The sequence below is a fragment of the Ixodes scapularis genome, unplaced genomic scaffold, assembly GCF_016920785.2.
Source record: "Ixodes scapularis isolate PalLabHiFi unplaced genomic scaffold, ASM1692078v2 PGA_scaffold10__122_contigs__length_95168666, whole genome shotgun sequence".
Lineage (NCBI taxonomy): Eukaryota > Metazoa > Arthropoda > Arachnida > Ixodida > Ixodidae > Ixodes > Ixodes scapularis.
Window position 1 is genome coordinate 80,031,523 of NW_024609836.1, and position 17,005 is coordinate 80,048,527.

The window sequence follows — 17,005 nt, forward strand, 5'->3', positions numbered from 1 at the left end:
GGAAACTTTAGGTCCCAGACTTCGGTGAGTTCCAGCTCACTTGCGTAAGGTACTCAAAGATTTGCATGCAATCAACTGCGAAACGTTCTCGCGTCCATTGTGTTGTCATTAGCTAGTTTTTTATTGCATTTTGAAACGTTGACAGCTTGAATATATAAAAAAACATGTTCGTTCAACTGTTATTTTGTCTGACCAGACAATGCTACATTTTATCACAGGATAACACGTTTGTTACTGTTTGGACGGGAACAATAGGTCCTTTTTGCCATGAAGTTGAGTCATAAGATCTATGTTTCTACTAAGAGCCCTTCGGTTAAAAAAAATAGACAATATTTTGTGATCCATAATGCGCGCACCTTGTATCAATCGCACTTCTCTACTCAGTTGACGAGAGTGCGGTCTTATTCCCATTAGTATTATGATCACGACATTGTCTCAAGCGGTAGCGATTTTAGATATTGTTGTTAATTACAGGAGAAATAAGTAGTTAAGGGCCCAGCCGTGCAAAATTAGCACGGTGCAAATGCGGGCATCCAGGGCTTATACTTATAAAAAAAAACACATATCAGTCGCACCGTTGGTTAAGATGCAGTCACTCAAGTGTGGGAATAAACCGCGACTTGTACAGTGGAAAAAAACGATATTTCGATAGTTAAAAAAAATGTATTTCTTATTTCTTAAGCAGGAAGCATGGGGAAAATGTCATATTCAATTATGTCCGGAATTACGAGGGTACTTCTATAAATAGCTGCGAATTTGATAAACAGTGAGAATAAACTACCGTGAACAATATCCATGCTGAACAGCTGCAGATGTAAATTCAGAAATAAGCCCGATTACCGTTTTCAGAACAAAACAGTTAACTATAAGGTGGCTCCAGCGAACCCGACGGTGTAAAACGAGCTGGAAAAACCGGCACCTGCACAACAGAAAGGTCAATCTCACCGGATGTGCATTGGACATGAAAGTTTTACGTTGTGATAATCACCATAAGCCCCATCGAATGGCAGCCTATAGCCAACGCTGCAATTCGATTGAACCGATCGAGCAGCTCGAAAAGTACATCGTCACGTCTCTCGTCGCCTTTGTGCATCTGTCATCAGAGTCCAAACCAGGGTGTAAGATAAACAGGTGGGGAAACGGCCCATAGAAACCTACCGCAGCGCCGTGACCGGATTCTGCACTCGTCTGCTTGCGGGTGGCTTGCGGGTACCCCCGATTTGCGACAGATGGCGCTGCGGCGAGAAGAAAAAAAATTGGAATCGAATTTGCATGGAACTCTATGGGAGAGTGCGCAAAATAAACTGAGAGCACGACAGTCCTCCACTAAAAATCCACGAGAAACCTTCTCCGTCAGTTTAACCGGTCGCCAGCGTTCGCCCACCCGGAGTGGAAGTTCGCGGTGCTCCACATAGATGGCGCCACAGAAAAAGAGAAAACCGAGGGGGATACAATCCGGTCGCTCATTTGGCTCTCGTTTCACCACCTGTCTATCTTACACCCTGGTCTAAACCAATCACGCCCCGTGAATGCACCGCCATCTTGCGCTCTCTTCTGTGCGTGATTGCTTTCGTCGCCGATAGCGTATACCGGCAAAGACAGCGAGCTATGTGATGATGCCGTCTTGTCAAGGTATAGATGGTAGCGAAGCTTCCATAGAAGCCCATAGGCGCAAAAAATGGCGGCTCATGGGGCGCAGCGCCATCTGTTAGTTGCGCGGCATTGTCATTAGTCATGCTCGCCCGTGACGTAGAGGAAGTGACGCTTTATTAAAAAGGAACAAAGAAACACGATATGACGCATTTTCCTCAAGATTGTGACGTCACGATTGTTTTCGGCGCGAAATTTAAAGGATTTTCGCCGGTGGCGCGAAATTTAAAGTTTTTCAGATGTTCTACATGCCTGCTACCGTCCTTCAAACCTTGCTTCACGCATAATAGCCTTGTTTGTATCAGTCACTCCCATGTAATCCCTCTTCCAAAAGAACCAGTTTTTTATCAGTTCTGGGAACCACCAATAAGTTACTATCTTCTTCAACTAACCAGTGTGTCACAGCACGCCTATGAATGCGTACTTATCATTGTAACAACGGCTTGTTCGCCAAGAAAGACAAAAAGGCACAAGCTTGGTTTACACTGTTTATTATATACAAACTTACAACACCACTGACCACTTGAAGATAGATATGGCATTAAAAACGAAGGGAAATAAGGTCTGGACAACCCTATGCACGCGCTTAATACTCTCAACGGGAGGCACGTTTACGCATTTATCTTGCACTGTTCACGTTGAGAGCTCGTAACTAGATTTAACTATATCAATCACAGGTGGAGGTGCGGGGCTATGCATGTCTTTTGTATTTCAAAATCAAATTTGGGGATTTTACGTGCCAAACCTACGACGGGCATCTGGCACGCCCCAGCGGAGGACTGAGGATTAATTTCGACCACCTGGGGATCTTTTGACGTGCAACCGAAAGCTCGGTTACACGGCGCCTTCTCCGCAATAAGCCTCCGTCATATTGCGGGCACCTCGGTCGGGATTCGAGCCCGCCACCTGGGGATCCGTAGGCCGGCGCTCTCACCTCGGAGCCACCGAGGCGGCCCTCTTTTGTATTTGAATGTCCACATGAATTAATGCTTCAAGAGATTGAAAATTGAGACGTTTCGTTATAGCACATGCGCTCGTCACACACATATTGTGCTCCACAACTTGACTATTTATGTGAGGATTAGTACGCAGGAAACTGACACAAAATGACAGGAAAGAAAGCATTAGAAAAAGGATAATAATTCGCTTTATTGAAAATTGTTAGCACCATACTGACTCACTGAGTTACCTTTCATCGCAGTTTTATATAGTTTTGTATACCTCACACAACCAAACATTAATCCAGGTTTATGTCTCAAATCGTCACACTGCACAAGAAAACATCGAGGTCAACGCTTCTTCTCACACACTCCTCAATAATGCAAAGGGTGTGTACGGTGTCTACCAACCTGGAAAACTTAAAATATTTAAGTAAGGCGGATTATATTTAAAGAACAGGGTAATATAAAGGGAACCGTAAAAAAGTTCATAATCAGTAAAAATGATAAGCGAAAGTGGAACGGCAGCGTGCAACGAAGCCCGATGATTGCACAAGGATTTCACGGTGGTGCCGCTGCACTGAATAACGTTGCCCGACACGTAACTAGGCAGCGCAGGCCGCTAGGCACTCCCTGAACAGAAGTAACGGTTAACATTTTATCGAAATAGAGAGGAAAACCTTGGGAAAATTGGGAAATTTGGAATAAGTGATTTGGTAGACACCCTGCCCCATCATTCAGAGAGCAAGGTCATCTAGCACTATACAGCGAGGGTCGAATGAATCTAACATATTTTACTTAGAACGAAAAAATTAGTTTTGCATGCTGTGACACTGAAATTTTTATATTGATTCATTGAAAATTCAAGTTCATCTAGCTGAACCTATACGTTGATTGCACTGTCTGAGCATGCGAAACAAACTTTTACACTTTATTTAAAGTATAATAGATTCATTTGGTCATCGTAGTAGACAGTTTCGGCAAAGCGTGTGATAATTTAGAGGTCGTGATCGTTGAATGCAACACGTAAGACAAACTAAAGGGACTTCCTGTGGGCATAACGCAAGTGTTGTTTCATCTGCACAGCCTCTGGACTCGTTGCTGGGTTTTGCGTCTCACAGCTGCATCAAGGAGCTCAGAATTTTTTTTACGGGCGAACCAATGAAGCCTCACCCTTGTACACAAAGCAAATAAATCACCATAGACATCCTCACTGGAGAGTGTCAGCAGCTTTTCGACCTTCTCATGAAGAGTGATGCATAACGCCTTCCCAACGCCTTCTTTCAAAACAAGACTGTCAATTGACGCCACAAAAACCTTCTCACAAGCTTGAACGAAAGAAACAAAGCAAGGTGAGGGCTTCCAAAGTCTCCTTCATCCGTTCCTTTCACACTAAAATACAACAACACTTGGCTGTCATCAGAAAAAGTGGCATTCTTGATTTGCAATTCACATTGCTGAGTCACGTTTTGACATGTGTGATATTTGACAAACCTTGTAACAAGCCATCCAGCAAAGTAAACCATGTTGTTAAGTGATAATAAAGTGGGATAACTACAGGATGTGAGGTCATCTGCACATTGCGGAAGTGAGCTTCCTAGACTAAGTGAAGCTGAGGGAGCTGAGAAACCAACCGGAAGAGCCGCTAAAAGAGTTGCCATGTCCTCTTCGCAGTTGCTCTTGTCAGACAGTTTAAACAAGTTGCTAACTAGGAGATGTCTAAAGGCTGCCTGAAACTGCCGGCAAGAGGAATTGGCGTTCGCACCAGACTTTGACCCTATTATGGAGAATGTGGTTCCGAGTGCATCTCGGTTGAGATGGCGAGTCGGGAGGTATCTGAAACCATACTCAGATGTCAGGTGCTCACAAATCAGCATAATAGACCGAATGGTCAAGGAGAAACCGCGAATGCAAGCAGGCTGCCGTGGGCACCCAAGAACGGTAAGGCTTTCGAACATATGAAGGCATTCTTTCAGAAACTCCTTGTGAACGGAGCTTTCGTGCAATGCAGATACATCTGCACTCTTCCCGCGTTTCTGTGAGCTGTTCAAGCTATCGAAAAGACGATCCATTTTTTCAATAAACCGGGCCGTGTGGATAGCTTCAACTGGCAGTTGCTGGAAAGTTACCATGGCAAACATTGCAGCAGCACAGTGATTACTGAATATTTCCGCTGCTAGTTTCACTGACATTTTGGAGGCAAAAGTCAAATTAAAATGCTTCTCACTGAGCCTTGGCATGGATCGCATTTCAAGCTGTTTGTCTTTTTCGTAAGCTTCCCTGAGGAAAGAGCTTCTCAACGTGTGGTCCCAAACTTGAAAATTGTACTTGAAGAATATATTTCGTAAGCACTTCAGCAGATGTGGAACATCAAATAGAAAAAAAAGTGGCTTCTCATTCACAGTTACGTAGGGCTTCTCAGGGGTAACAAGGCCATTAAAAAGAGCAACATTTTGATTGCCTTGGTCACATACGACAGCTACTGGCTCCAGGCCGGCTTTCACAAGCAAATTGTGGCACTGGAAAAGAAGGTCACGCAAGATGTTGGCAGGTGTTCCCCCATGAGCAAAAAAATAGCCAAGTGGCTGCTTCCATGGCGTGCGAATGCCTTTAGCCATAAACACAAGAGCTTTGTTTGCAAGGTTATGGCCTCTTCCAGTGTTACTTTCTTCGAGCCCTTCGAACCTGTCCACAGAGGGGTTGTACGAGAGCTCTTTTGTGACGTGCATCTCGTCAAAGGCAATAATGCATGACTTGTCTTCTGGTGAAAAAGAAGCTGCACGTCTTTTGACTAGTTCGAAAACTTCTGGGTAAAAACCAACCCTAAGGGGAACACGCTGAAGCCAAAGCTGTAGCGACCTAACGGATGGGAGCCTCAACAATTGCCTACAGTACCGGTAACCCTTAGGGCTGTGAAAGTACAAGCCCAAGGCAAGGGCTTTGTTCTGGCTGCACCACCGCCTACCGAACCTGCTCGCATTGGTCATCTTCAGCTGAGCTTCCACAAGGGCAGCAACAGCTGGAGAGACAAGGCTACGTACACTTTCAACTATCTCAGTGACAGTCAGCATATGACGCCGTCGCTGCAGGCGTTGCTGGAGTCTCTTGTTATGTTTCCGAAGCTGTCGAAGACTGGCCCTCAACACGTCCACCTTCCCCTTGCCCTCGGTGCGGGTGGCACAGGACCCTGCAAGGGGAAAGCAAAAGCAATTATGAAACATTTCGAGAAATATAGAAATAAACAATGTGCCTCCACTGTAGAAAATGTGGAAGTACAAGTAAACTTTGTGCATCATGACGGACACCTACGTTGGTGAGGAACCGCAGAAGTCGAAGACACCGACGTATCATAATCGGTAGGGGAAGGTTCAGGTGCCCACACATCGCTTCCTTCAGACGGCGGGCCATGTCCATCCATCGCGCCTTGCATCGCGTATGTGTGATCCACTACAAGAAACAAAACAAAGGAAACAAAGTGACAGAGTTGTTGCAAAAAGCTGAACCAGCTATGACTGGTCAAGTACTACGCATCAAAAAGTAATCTTCAAAGACTGTCCTAAACAACGCACACTATGAAAACTTACCATGAACTCTGGTTGGAGGGCTAGTCTTCGTGCCAGAGGTCAGAGCCGTGACACTGCTCCCCACATCTGCAAAGCAATGACGAGGCAATTAAAAAATCTGTCAAAAACATCAGTCATTGTATTGTTTCAGGAAATTCCTGCGGCATGTGACAAGCTGTAGCCCGTTGCAACCTAAGAACGAAGGGCGAGGGTAGGACGGGCCGGGGAGGAAGAAGCAGACGGAACGCTGGAGAAGAGAGGGGAAAACCTCCTCTCTTTAGCGTTCCGTCTGCTTCCTCCTCCCCGGCCCGTCTTACCCTCGCCCTTCGTTCTCAGGTTGCAGCGGACTATAGATTCAAAACATGGTCATACATGTTTTACATGTTTCCCAAAGATGGCTACTACACGACAGTCCGAAATATATAAGAAACAAGGCCTGCAACACTTCTCCGCCAATATGCAATTACTTTTACCTTCTTCTGTAGTGTGGTGCGTGTGACACCGTGATGATGTGGGCCCATCGGTGCTACTGCTGCTGGCCAGTGTGGGCTCGCCCTCGCTAGTCAATTGACCAGGGCTGCTGCTCTGGACGGCATCTCCGGCACCTATGCAAAGTTAAGCACACACGTTATGTACACTAAAAAAGTTTCCTGCATCTGCATGTAAAATACTTTCTGAATAAGGTCATCTTTTCAAAGTTGGTCAAAAGACCAACTTTTCAGAGAGCTGCGTGTAGTGAAGATATTTGATCACTATGCTTTCAGACTTAGCATAAAGTATAAACAGGAATGTCGCGAGTTAAACAGTTTTTTATTGTCATTATCATCACTTCGAAAAAAGCTGCAATATATTCCACCCGTCACTCCGATGTTTGGGCAGTAGAAACGTCACGAACAGATTATGGCCTCCAAATGATTAAAATAACCTTGCCAACACTACTGAACACTCTTATGGGCTCTAATTTTGATGTCGAATCTTCCAATATGTGTGCGCTTAAGGATTATTTTCTTTCTAATTAAACAATCGTTACTGCTGTTGATTAGCTAGAAGATTTTTGCTTTTGCTCTTGTTTCGTTAATTTTTTGTTGTTAAGTATTTTGTATTATATAAATTCTTGTGTATGACTTCCCCAATGCTGTGTACGTGTGGGGGGCTGAGGACCAGTCAAGCTGCTTGCACAGCTTTTTTCCTCAGCTCCCACCATACTTGTATGGTAAAATAAAGTCATTATTATTCTCAGTAATAATGTGTAATAGATCCTTCAGACAGCGCGGTGGGAACAGAACAACAGTTTATTTCCGAATGAGCGTTTATATACACTGCGCATGTTATGATAAGCGAACGCGGCTTGCGTTGGTGATAGGCGCTGACAACGATAACAACAAATATACCTTGTCACTACATGACACTCCTTTCTCCTACGATTAGATGCACAAAACAATAAAGAACGCTTGGTTAATCATTAATGCCATAGCGTACAACAGGATGTCGATTGCGTGTTGATCTTCGTGGTGGAGCCGGAGCTTGCGTTGCTGACTCCGTGCTCGCCTCCGGCCGCTGCGACGTTCCCGCTGTAGGTGGGAGCCTGAAGTGATAGTCCACCCTTGTGCTGGCATCCCCTTGAGGCGCCGTCCAGGCTCGTCTCAGCTGGTTCCGGTGTCTGTGATGGCGCTCCCCGTTGTCCAGTTGGACCGTGTACGACACCGGGCCTCGCACTTCCACCACGGTAGCTGCTTTCCACCGGGGTCCTGGATTGAAACTCTTTGCGTAGACTGCGTCACCCCCAGCAAAACACTTTGTTGGCGACGCCTGAACCTCAGGTTCACGCTGACGATCTGGGTGAAGTCTGTCCAAGGCTGTCCTCAACCTCCGCCCCATCATCAATTCTGCCGGTGATTTTCCCGTGACAGAATGCTGCATAGTGTGTTGTTTAAACAAGAACCGCGCAATCTTGCACTGAGTTGTGCCTTCCTGTTGTTTCTTCAAAGCTTCCTTGACTTCTCTTACCATCCGTTCGGCCCTGCCATTACTGGCGGGATGATAAGGTGCTGCGAACACTTGTACGAACACCGTTCAATTTCAAGAACGTTTGCAATTCAGCACCAATGAACGCTGTGCCATTATCAGAGACGATTACGTCTGGCACGCCGTGAGTCGCAAACATTTTCCTTAAGCTGGTGACGACAGCTGAAGATTTCATTGATGGCATGATTTCTACCTCTGCCCAGTTGCTGTAGGCATCAACTACAATTAGAAACACTTCTCCCTTGACTGGCCCCGCGAAGTCTATGTGTAGACGACTCCATGGTTGATCTGGCTTGACCCAGAAATGCACTGGAGCCTTGGGGTCGCTTTGGCGGTTACTTTGACACGGCTGACAGTACCGCACAAATTCTTCAATCTGGCTGTCCATCTTTGGCCACCACATAAGCCCTCTTGCTGAAGCTTTCATGGCACTCATTCCCGGGTGGTTTGCATGCAGCAACTGAAGTACCCTCTCTCTTGCCACTTGCGGGATGACCATACGGTTTCCCCACAGTATGCAATCACGATGCAACGACAACTCGGACTTCCTTACCTCGTAAGGCGCGAACGTATTGTCCGGTTGCCTCGACGGCCAGCCACTGAGGATCCAATCCTTGACCTTGGATAAGATGCAGTCTTCCTTGGTCATCCTTGCGATGTCTGCCGCCTGGAGTGGAGCATACTCGACAGCTTCAAGCAGGAGCACGTCCCCCGGTGGCTGTGGCTCGTCTTCGTCTCCCACGATTGGCAGACGACTAAGCGCATCAGCGTTGGAGTTGTCTTCGCCCCGCCTGTACTGAATGCGATAATTATACGCCCCTAACAACAAAATCCAGCGAAGCATCCTGGGCGACAGCACTTCTGGCACCCGCTTCTCTGTGTTGAACAACCCCAACAGCGGCTTATGATCCGTTACTACGGTAAAGTCTCTTCCGGCCAGGTACTGGTGAAATCTTTTCACTCCAAAGACGACTGCTAAACCTTCTTTGTCAATCTGGGCATAGTTGCGTTCACTAGCACCGAGAGTTCGTGAGGCGTATGCTATAGGTTGCTCTTTCCCGTCATCAGCCCTATGCGCCAGCACGGCCCCTACCCCGACAGGCGACGCGTCGCAGCACAAAACCAACGGCCGCTTGGGGTCATAGGGAACAAGTACTGCATCCGAGCTAAGCAACTTCTTCAGCTTTTCAAACGCTTGCTGGTGCTCACCTGTCCATTTCCATTCTTGCTCGTGGTCCAAAAGCCGATGAAGGGGTTCCGCCACTTCTGTCTTCCCCTTGAGGAAACTGGCGTAGAAATTTAACAACCCCAAGAAAGCTTGAAGCTGCTTCCTGCTTGTCGGCGGTGGCGCTAGCTGAATGGCGTCCGTCTTGGTCTGGCTCGGGTGGATACCTGCGGCATCGATTCTATGTCCCAGGAATTCAATGCTTGCTTGACTGAATTCACACTTTTCTTTGTTTACTCTTAGCTGCGCTCTTTGCAGACGCGCCAGCACGGCTGCAAGCCTTTCCGAGTGTTCGTCTGCGTTGCTTCCCGATATCAAGATATCATCGAGATAAGCCTTCACCCCCGGAATCCCTGCCAATAACGTGTCGATGACTCGCTGAAACACCCACGGAGCCACCGAGATTCCAAACGGCAGCCGCCGGACCTTGCATAGCCCTTTAATCGTGTTGACGGTCAGCATTTCTGCTGATTCATCATCTAGGCTGAGCTGTTGATACGCCTGAGTTAAGTCGAGCTTGGTAAAAATTTTACTCGACCCCAAGGTCGCTAGCATTTCCGCGGTCGTGGGCAAAGGATACCCGCTGCTTTTAATAGCCTTGTTTACGGTACTACGGTAATCCCCACATAAACGCAAGGTTCCGTTTTTTTTCCTCACCACTACCAGCGGTGTCGCCCAGTTTGAGTACTCAACCGGCTCCCAGACGCCTTGTTGCACCAGGCGATCCACTTCCTTGGCCACGTCGTCCTTGAGGGCCAGCGGGACAGGACGACTCTTGAGAAACACCGGGCGGGCGTCCTCTTGAAGCTCTATGTGAACTGGCGGTCCGTTGAATCCAGGCAGGTAACTGCCGAAAACCTCAGCAAAACGCAATGTCACGTCCTCCACCTTGATCTGCTGAATTCCACTCAAACGGATGCCCAGCGACTCAAACCAGCTACGTCCGAGTAAACTGTTACCACGCTTCTTTATTACTAACAAAGGTAGCTCTGCTCTACAGCCTTTGAATTTCACTTCCACGTTTGCCCGACCCACCACGGACAATGATTCATTCGACCAAGTTACAAGCTTTGTGCCGGCTTCTTGCAGCGGTATCTGGCCTCGATTCTTCTCGATCAACCGAAACGTCTCTTCACTCACAATCGAGCAAGATGCTCCTGAATCGACTTCCATCGGAACTTTCTCTCCTTGAATGTGCACTTCTACCATGAACTTTTCAGCCTGTTCACGCACTTCGCATACAGAAAACAATGCGCTCATTTCATAGACGCCCTTGTTTTTTTCCTCCCGCTTGCGCAGGTCAGTTGGCTTCCGCGGCGCCCGATTCTCGTATTTTGAACGACAAGCTTTTGCCACGTGTCCAACCTTTTTGCATTTGAAACAAGCAGCCTTTCTAAAACGGCATACATGCGGAGCGTGCTTACCGTTGCAGCGGAAGCAGCTGACGTCGTCCGCCCTGGTGTCCAGTTTCATGCGTGTCGCTTGAACCAGACCCTCGCTTTCTTTGGTTCCGTCTTGAGCTTGCTTGCGTATATCGCGCTGCTGCTTCTCCGTTGCTTCCGCCGTCAGCGTCATGTCGTACGCCACCTCGAACGTCAGGTCGCGTTCTGCGAGCAGCCGCTGTTGAACCGCTTCATTCTTGATTCCGCATACGAACCGGTCCCTCATCATGACGTCCAGTGGAAGCTGTTTGTCACCGAAACCGCAGTCTTCAGCCAGCTTACGGAGTGCCGTAACATACTCCGACGCCGCCTCACCCTGAGCTTGGTTTCTTCGGTAGAATAAGAATCTTGCGTACAGCTCCGAAGGCCTTGGATGCATGTGCTTCCGCACCGCCCCCTTGATGTCGTCGTAGCTCGCCGCCGTCGGTCTTGCTGGCTTGACCAAGGTCACGATCAGCCCGTAAGTGTCCTCGCCGCAACAACTCAGCAGAACCGCTCGTTTTTGCTCGTCCGTGGTTATCTTGTTTGCAGCGCAGAACATCTCTAGCCGTTCGACGTATTCATCCCAGGACGCATTCGTGCCGAGACGATATTCGCCGATCCTGCCGACCGACATCTTGCCTTACTCGACCGGGACTCGCCCGTCCGTCGATTCGCCTCGTCGCCAATGTAATAGATCCTTCAGACAGCGCGGTGGGAACAGAACAACAGTTTATTTCCGAATGAGCGTTTATGTACACTGCGCATGTTATGATAAGCGAACGCGGCTTGCGTTGGTGATAGGCGCTGACAACGATAACAACAAATATACCTTGTCACTACATGACATAATGCAAACAATATTTCGTGCTCACCCTCAGTGGTCAAATATGCTGGTATTGCATCACGACGCAGCCTTCCTAGGTAAAGAAATGCAGAGGGTTTGAAGTGCCTGGAGCGTACCGCCCGTTCCCGCAGCTGCTGTGGTGTCTTGCTCTGTAGGCTTGTGTTCTGGCAGAACTCAACCCAGACCCTCCGCCTGAATGTGAAGCAGTGTAGTATTACTTTACATACCCTTGGCTATAGTGGACATTTCAGAAAGAAAAGATTACACAATAATGTTAGCGATAAACTAGTCACATCATTGTACTTGGTCTCCCGTCTGGGTCCAGCGAACGCCATGAGCGCGGAGCACACCTCTGTGCCCGTGAGGTTAGATAGGTTCACAACGCAGACGATTACATTACTAGATTCCCGAGCACGACATCCACAGCAAGTAGACCTGATAGTCGCCAGCACGTTAGAGGGACGACACCAAACACGTTTCAAGCAGAAAGGACGTTTTAGTGTTATTCACACCATATTATAAAAGTTCGTTAAAACTGAAGTGTTCAGTCATTGTTTCTTATTAGGTTTTTGGGGTGACGCAGCCGTTCAGCAGAGGTCAAGCAAAGCCGCCACTAATATCTAAGATTAGTTTCGTCTCGCGAAGCTTGGAACGGAGACTGGGCCCAAAAAAGCTCGATCAACGGGTGCTTATTACTAAATGAGCATGCATGAGGGCCCATAGAAGAGGTCAAGAGCTTACCAGACATCACCGGACAACGGACACCAGGACAACACACATAGTTGCAGCGGACACAGCTGCTACAAGCTTCACCTTGCAGCGTCTACAGGAAAACGATGGAGTGTGATGCCAGCGGCCCAGTCATCACTTGAGCATCGCGCTACCGCGCAGCGCCTCTTTACATGGGGCGGGCGCATCGTCCCGACGACAGAGCCTTGAACGTGCCCGTCCGGCGCTCGACGACAAAAGCAACAGAACGGCGCAATAGGATTCAACTAGTACAGACCGTTCGTGGGAAAACTTAAGACCACGAAGTCGTTTTAAACTATTGCAAGAAGTGAAAGTTCGACGGGAGCTACAGAAATGTAGGCACACTGGCGAACGCAAACAATGCAAACACGAGGCGTATCAGGACTGCGAACTTCTGCCGACGGCGAAAAATAGCGACGTTGTAGATGTCGCAACAAGTACGCACAACATAATACACATTGAACATAACCTGAAAAATTCACCACTCTAAACATGTTCAAACTAAGTTATTATTAATAAATAATACATTGATTTAAAGTCAACTATATAAGACACTGAAAGTGTGTCTTTAATATTTTATCAGCTTAGTGTTTGGCCGCGCAAAACATAGTCGCGCTGCGGTAGCGCGGCCTCCAGGGTGATGACGCTAACGATTGGTTTTGGGCCGCTTTTTTGCTCCACTTTCGCGACCTATATGAATTGGTCTTGCCGTTGCTTGACCGCTTCAATAAGATTGCTGCGTCGGCTGCGGTGGCGCCTAAACTGAAGCGGAGTGTGGGCATGCACAGAAAGCGTTCCGTGGCCTAGTGGACCAACATCGCAGGGTGGAAGATGCGATCCTTCGCACTGTCTACATGCCTTGCATGTGACTTTACATGGCACCATACCAGCCGCCACTGTTCCGTACCAAGCTTCTGTGCCTTTACCTACTGCAGCATAAATTTTGATCCATCAAATTTGTTCTTTTGTGGCAAGCCTTGCCGAGAAGAACAGATTCAACGATGCCAAATGTGGGCCGGAAAAGGTGCCAGAACAGAAGCATGATAGGGAGTAATGGCGGCTGAAGTGACGGCAGGGTTTAATACGTCCTTCGAGCGCACTATTTCAGGCTGTCCCACGTGACTAGTTTAGTCGTCGCGAATGCCCTCTGTCAAGCGCTCGTCAGAAAGGACGGTCACTCCCCTCTTACAGGCAATCATGAATATCACTGGAGGTGGCCACCACCAAAATGCGTAGAAAAGAAAACACATGCAGCGCACAGTAGAGAAGATTTTGCAAGCAATGATGAGAGGAGTAAAAGTTCGTTCAGTTTTTAAATCTACCTTTTTGTGACTTTCGTTTGAAAGTTAAGTTGCTAAAAAATGAGAGTTCACATAAATCCGCTGCAAAAGGCAGAAAACAGACATATACCTTTTTTTTAGAAAGTTCTAATGAAAAATAAAAAAAAAATTTAAAATTATTTTGTACTCTTCGTTTAGGGCTGGTTTACTCAGAGGAATATTTCACTATCATAATATTCTTTTTATCGAAAATGGCGCGCTACTTTGCCCGTGCATTTGCTCGATACGGGCATTTTGGTAGGCGTTTCGGTAAGTGTAAGGTTCTTTAACGCGGTAAATAAGGAAAAAAGGCTAGGTGTGACAGACAGTCGAGCTTGGTAAATGTTGAAGTAAATGTCATTAACCTGACACACAAAAAGGAACACCTTGATTTGCACAATCACCTGACCTCACACGTTGACGTTTTTATTTCAGTAGCGACTAGAGGAGGCACGCCGGTGCTGGTAGGACGGGGACGTGCTAGCAGGGTGTCGAACTGAAATTCTTTTCGGTTCGGTTTAAGTTTGGCTCCAGAGAGAAAAAAAAACCGGTTCGAACCGGTTTCAACTGTCCCATAAGGGTTCATATAACGGTTCAAGGAAAAGTGAAAGTTTTTGCCAAATATTCGCACACCTCTACTGTCATGAAGTGGATTACTTAGTGCTCACTTATTTTGTGCAATCTATCTGTCCATTGGAATGATCTTCAATAATTTAAGACGCAACATAGAACTGGGTACCAACCTTTTATTCACCAAACACGAAATTAAATATATCTACTGCAAGAATGGACGAGTGCCTCTTTTGAGGAGCATGGTGGCGCGATAAGCGCGCGGAATTCTTCGGCTCTGGCAAATTTCACCAACGTCCTGCATGGTGTTGACTCGGCACAGTAACGCACAACTAATATCAGTCCGAGCACGTCGTTTTTAGCGTACGCTTTACTATTATCCGCGAGAGATAACACAAGCGTCGCTGCGGTCGCCGCGCCCTGATTGGGTGATTCATACCGTGACGTCAGGGGAAGGACTCCGGTCCGCGATCTCTCATCCGGCTCGCTACCCCGCCCGGTTTCCTGGCTTGGCCGTTGTGTGCCGCAAGCACTTCGAGAAGCGGGACCTCGTTTACCCGGTGTACAACACGCTGGGCATAGGCCGATACCGATGTGCTTGCGTACCTTTTATAACCGTGCTTGACACTTTTACCTTCATAATTGGGTTACGAATCCGGAAAGCTATCGGCGGAGGCAGTTTTGCAGCTGAACCTCCCTGTCGGTCCACACGGCACTATGGAATCGCGCGAGAAGTCGGTGAAACGGCGGCGTAGGTGTGTCAGACGCTGGAATTCTGTTCCTTGCATGTTTATGAGTTAGGAGAATATTACACCACGCATTGCAGACATTTCAAATGGCATTTCTATCAAAGGCCTTTGGGTGGTCGGCAAATTAGGTCACGACAAGGACTCTGCGCGTACCACTCTGCATGTGCTGGTTCGCAGATCTTTTAAAGGTTATGGGGCTAAAGACCTTTGAAGTGCTCGTGGAACAGGGTTGTTTTACATAAATGTAGCGTCTGCGTGAATTAATGATACAGTTCGTACACGTGTGCATGCATGTCTAATTTTTTTGAAGATGCACAATCAAGAGAAATTAGTTTGTATGGTAGAAGGAAAAACGGCCGAACTGCCTCGGTCGCCTGTGTGAGATGTATTGAACTGCCAAAAATATGCTCCGCTAGAACCACAATTCGGAATGCTTATACTTTTTCCTAACATTCTTTCTTTATTCCAGCCTTGTGATTTCGGAAAATACACGATTCCGTTTGAGCAGTCATTTCTAATTAGAAGATGCCCTGCTGCAGGTTCCCAATAGCTTCCTCAGCCTCCAAACTCCTTGCAGCTGAACTCTCTGACAGCAAAGGAAAACAGGAGGAACAGCAAGCATTCGAACGGCTGTCCACCGGTAGATGTCGCACTGGTAGCAGAAAATGTGGAACCTGTGAAGGGTGATAGTTGGCGTGAGAAAAGCTTCCGGTTTTTAGCTTCAGAACAATTTGATTTAGCTAAAATCTCAATGTTAGAGGCTCATTAACTAACAGCGGGCTAGGCATTTTCGCTTGCGTTTGTTGTACATTACTTGAGGGATGATATAAAAAAGTGCACATATATACCCCCAGTGGAGCCCATTAATATATTGTGCGAATCCAGCAAATGTCAAATGTTAGCTATGTATATAAATAAATGTTGCTTGTTTTTTTGCTTTGCCCCTGTACTTGGACTGTCTCACTTGTGATTCTCTCTCCGTGGCCCAGATTATATTTAACATGTTGCTCGAGCAGCATGCAGTTTTTCTGCTTCGGTGTTTTTGTTTAAAAACAGAGGTACAGCCTAAAACTAAACAAAAACAAAATAGTATACATAACCTGCCCGTTCATTCAGATCATCTGCAGCATTGATTTTGTGAGATGTAAATCTATAGCGATGCTCCTGCAATTGTGGTCATATTTCTCCATTTTCATAAACCAGCTGCAATTCATGCGTTGCCTGCCCTGTCAAACATGCCTGAAATGTTGGTTGAAGTTTCGCCTGCAAATATAGGCCATACCTGGATAAAGCCATATATGAATATTTACCTACACTTCCTACGAAAAGCGCGCCGACAGCTAATGTCGTCACAGCCTCCACAGGGCGAGCGAGGCGAGTCGAGGGACAATTCTGTCCTCGCCGTGACGTCAGCCCGGTTCGCCGTGAGGGGGCGCCACGCAAACTTCTCGGGGCTAATTGCGTGTTGCGTACGTAAGAGCCAGCAACGCTATGTTAAAACTGTCTAATATCTCAGCAGCGCTACGCTAATACGTGGCGACGTCACGGCAGACGCGTCTACCGCTTTGCGGCGACTCCCGTCAGCCTTCGGCCTGCTTTCTGCTAGGGGCGGTTCGGTCGGGGCTCCCCTAATGATGGCGTCATTCGCAGGCCGAGTCTTCTAGCTGGTAATGTTTCCATCCTCCTCGGACAGACGAAAACGTGGCGTTCAATTTCTACCTTCACTCTCGATACTGATGACTACAGATTCCTTCGACTGGACTGTCTAGCGTCCTATTCCGTCCAATCATAGAGAGTTGTCCCGAAGTGAAGTCAACGGACGTCATCAACGCCGGCGTGCCAGCTTGAATTTCGCCATCCTTCGTGCTAGAGGTTCCAGCAGAAGGTACGAATCAACGTTACTAGAACCGCTAAGTTGGGAAACTGCCGTAGAGACTGCCCTGAAAAA

The 17,005-nt window shown here is 47.4% G+C and overlaps 1 protein-coding gene and 1 pseudogene across 1 annotated transcript; both read right to left on the minus strand.

The window, feature by feature from the left end:
* Nucleotides 1–3,662: 3,662 nt before the first annotated feature.
* Nucleotides 3,663–4,341, minus strand: LOC120845196 (annotated as a pseudogene).
* A 1,940-nt stretch (nt 4,342–6,281) lies between these two features.
* LOC121047794 lies at nt 6,282–11,547 on the minus strand. The gene is made up of 2 exons (XM_040503356.2): nt 10,826–11,547; nt 6,282–6,343 (listed from the first exon to the last, which is right to left on the minus strand). The coding sequence occupies exons 1-2, from the start codon at nt 11,457–11,459 to the stop codon at nt 6,282–6,284; spliced, it is 696 nt and encodes a 231-aa protein (XP_040359290.1). The 5' UTR covers nt 11,460–11,547.
* Between the last annotated feature and the right edge of the window lie 5,458 nt (nt 11,548–17,005).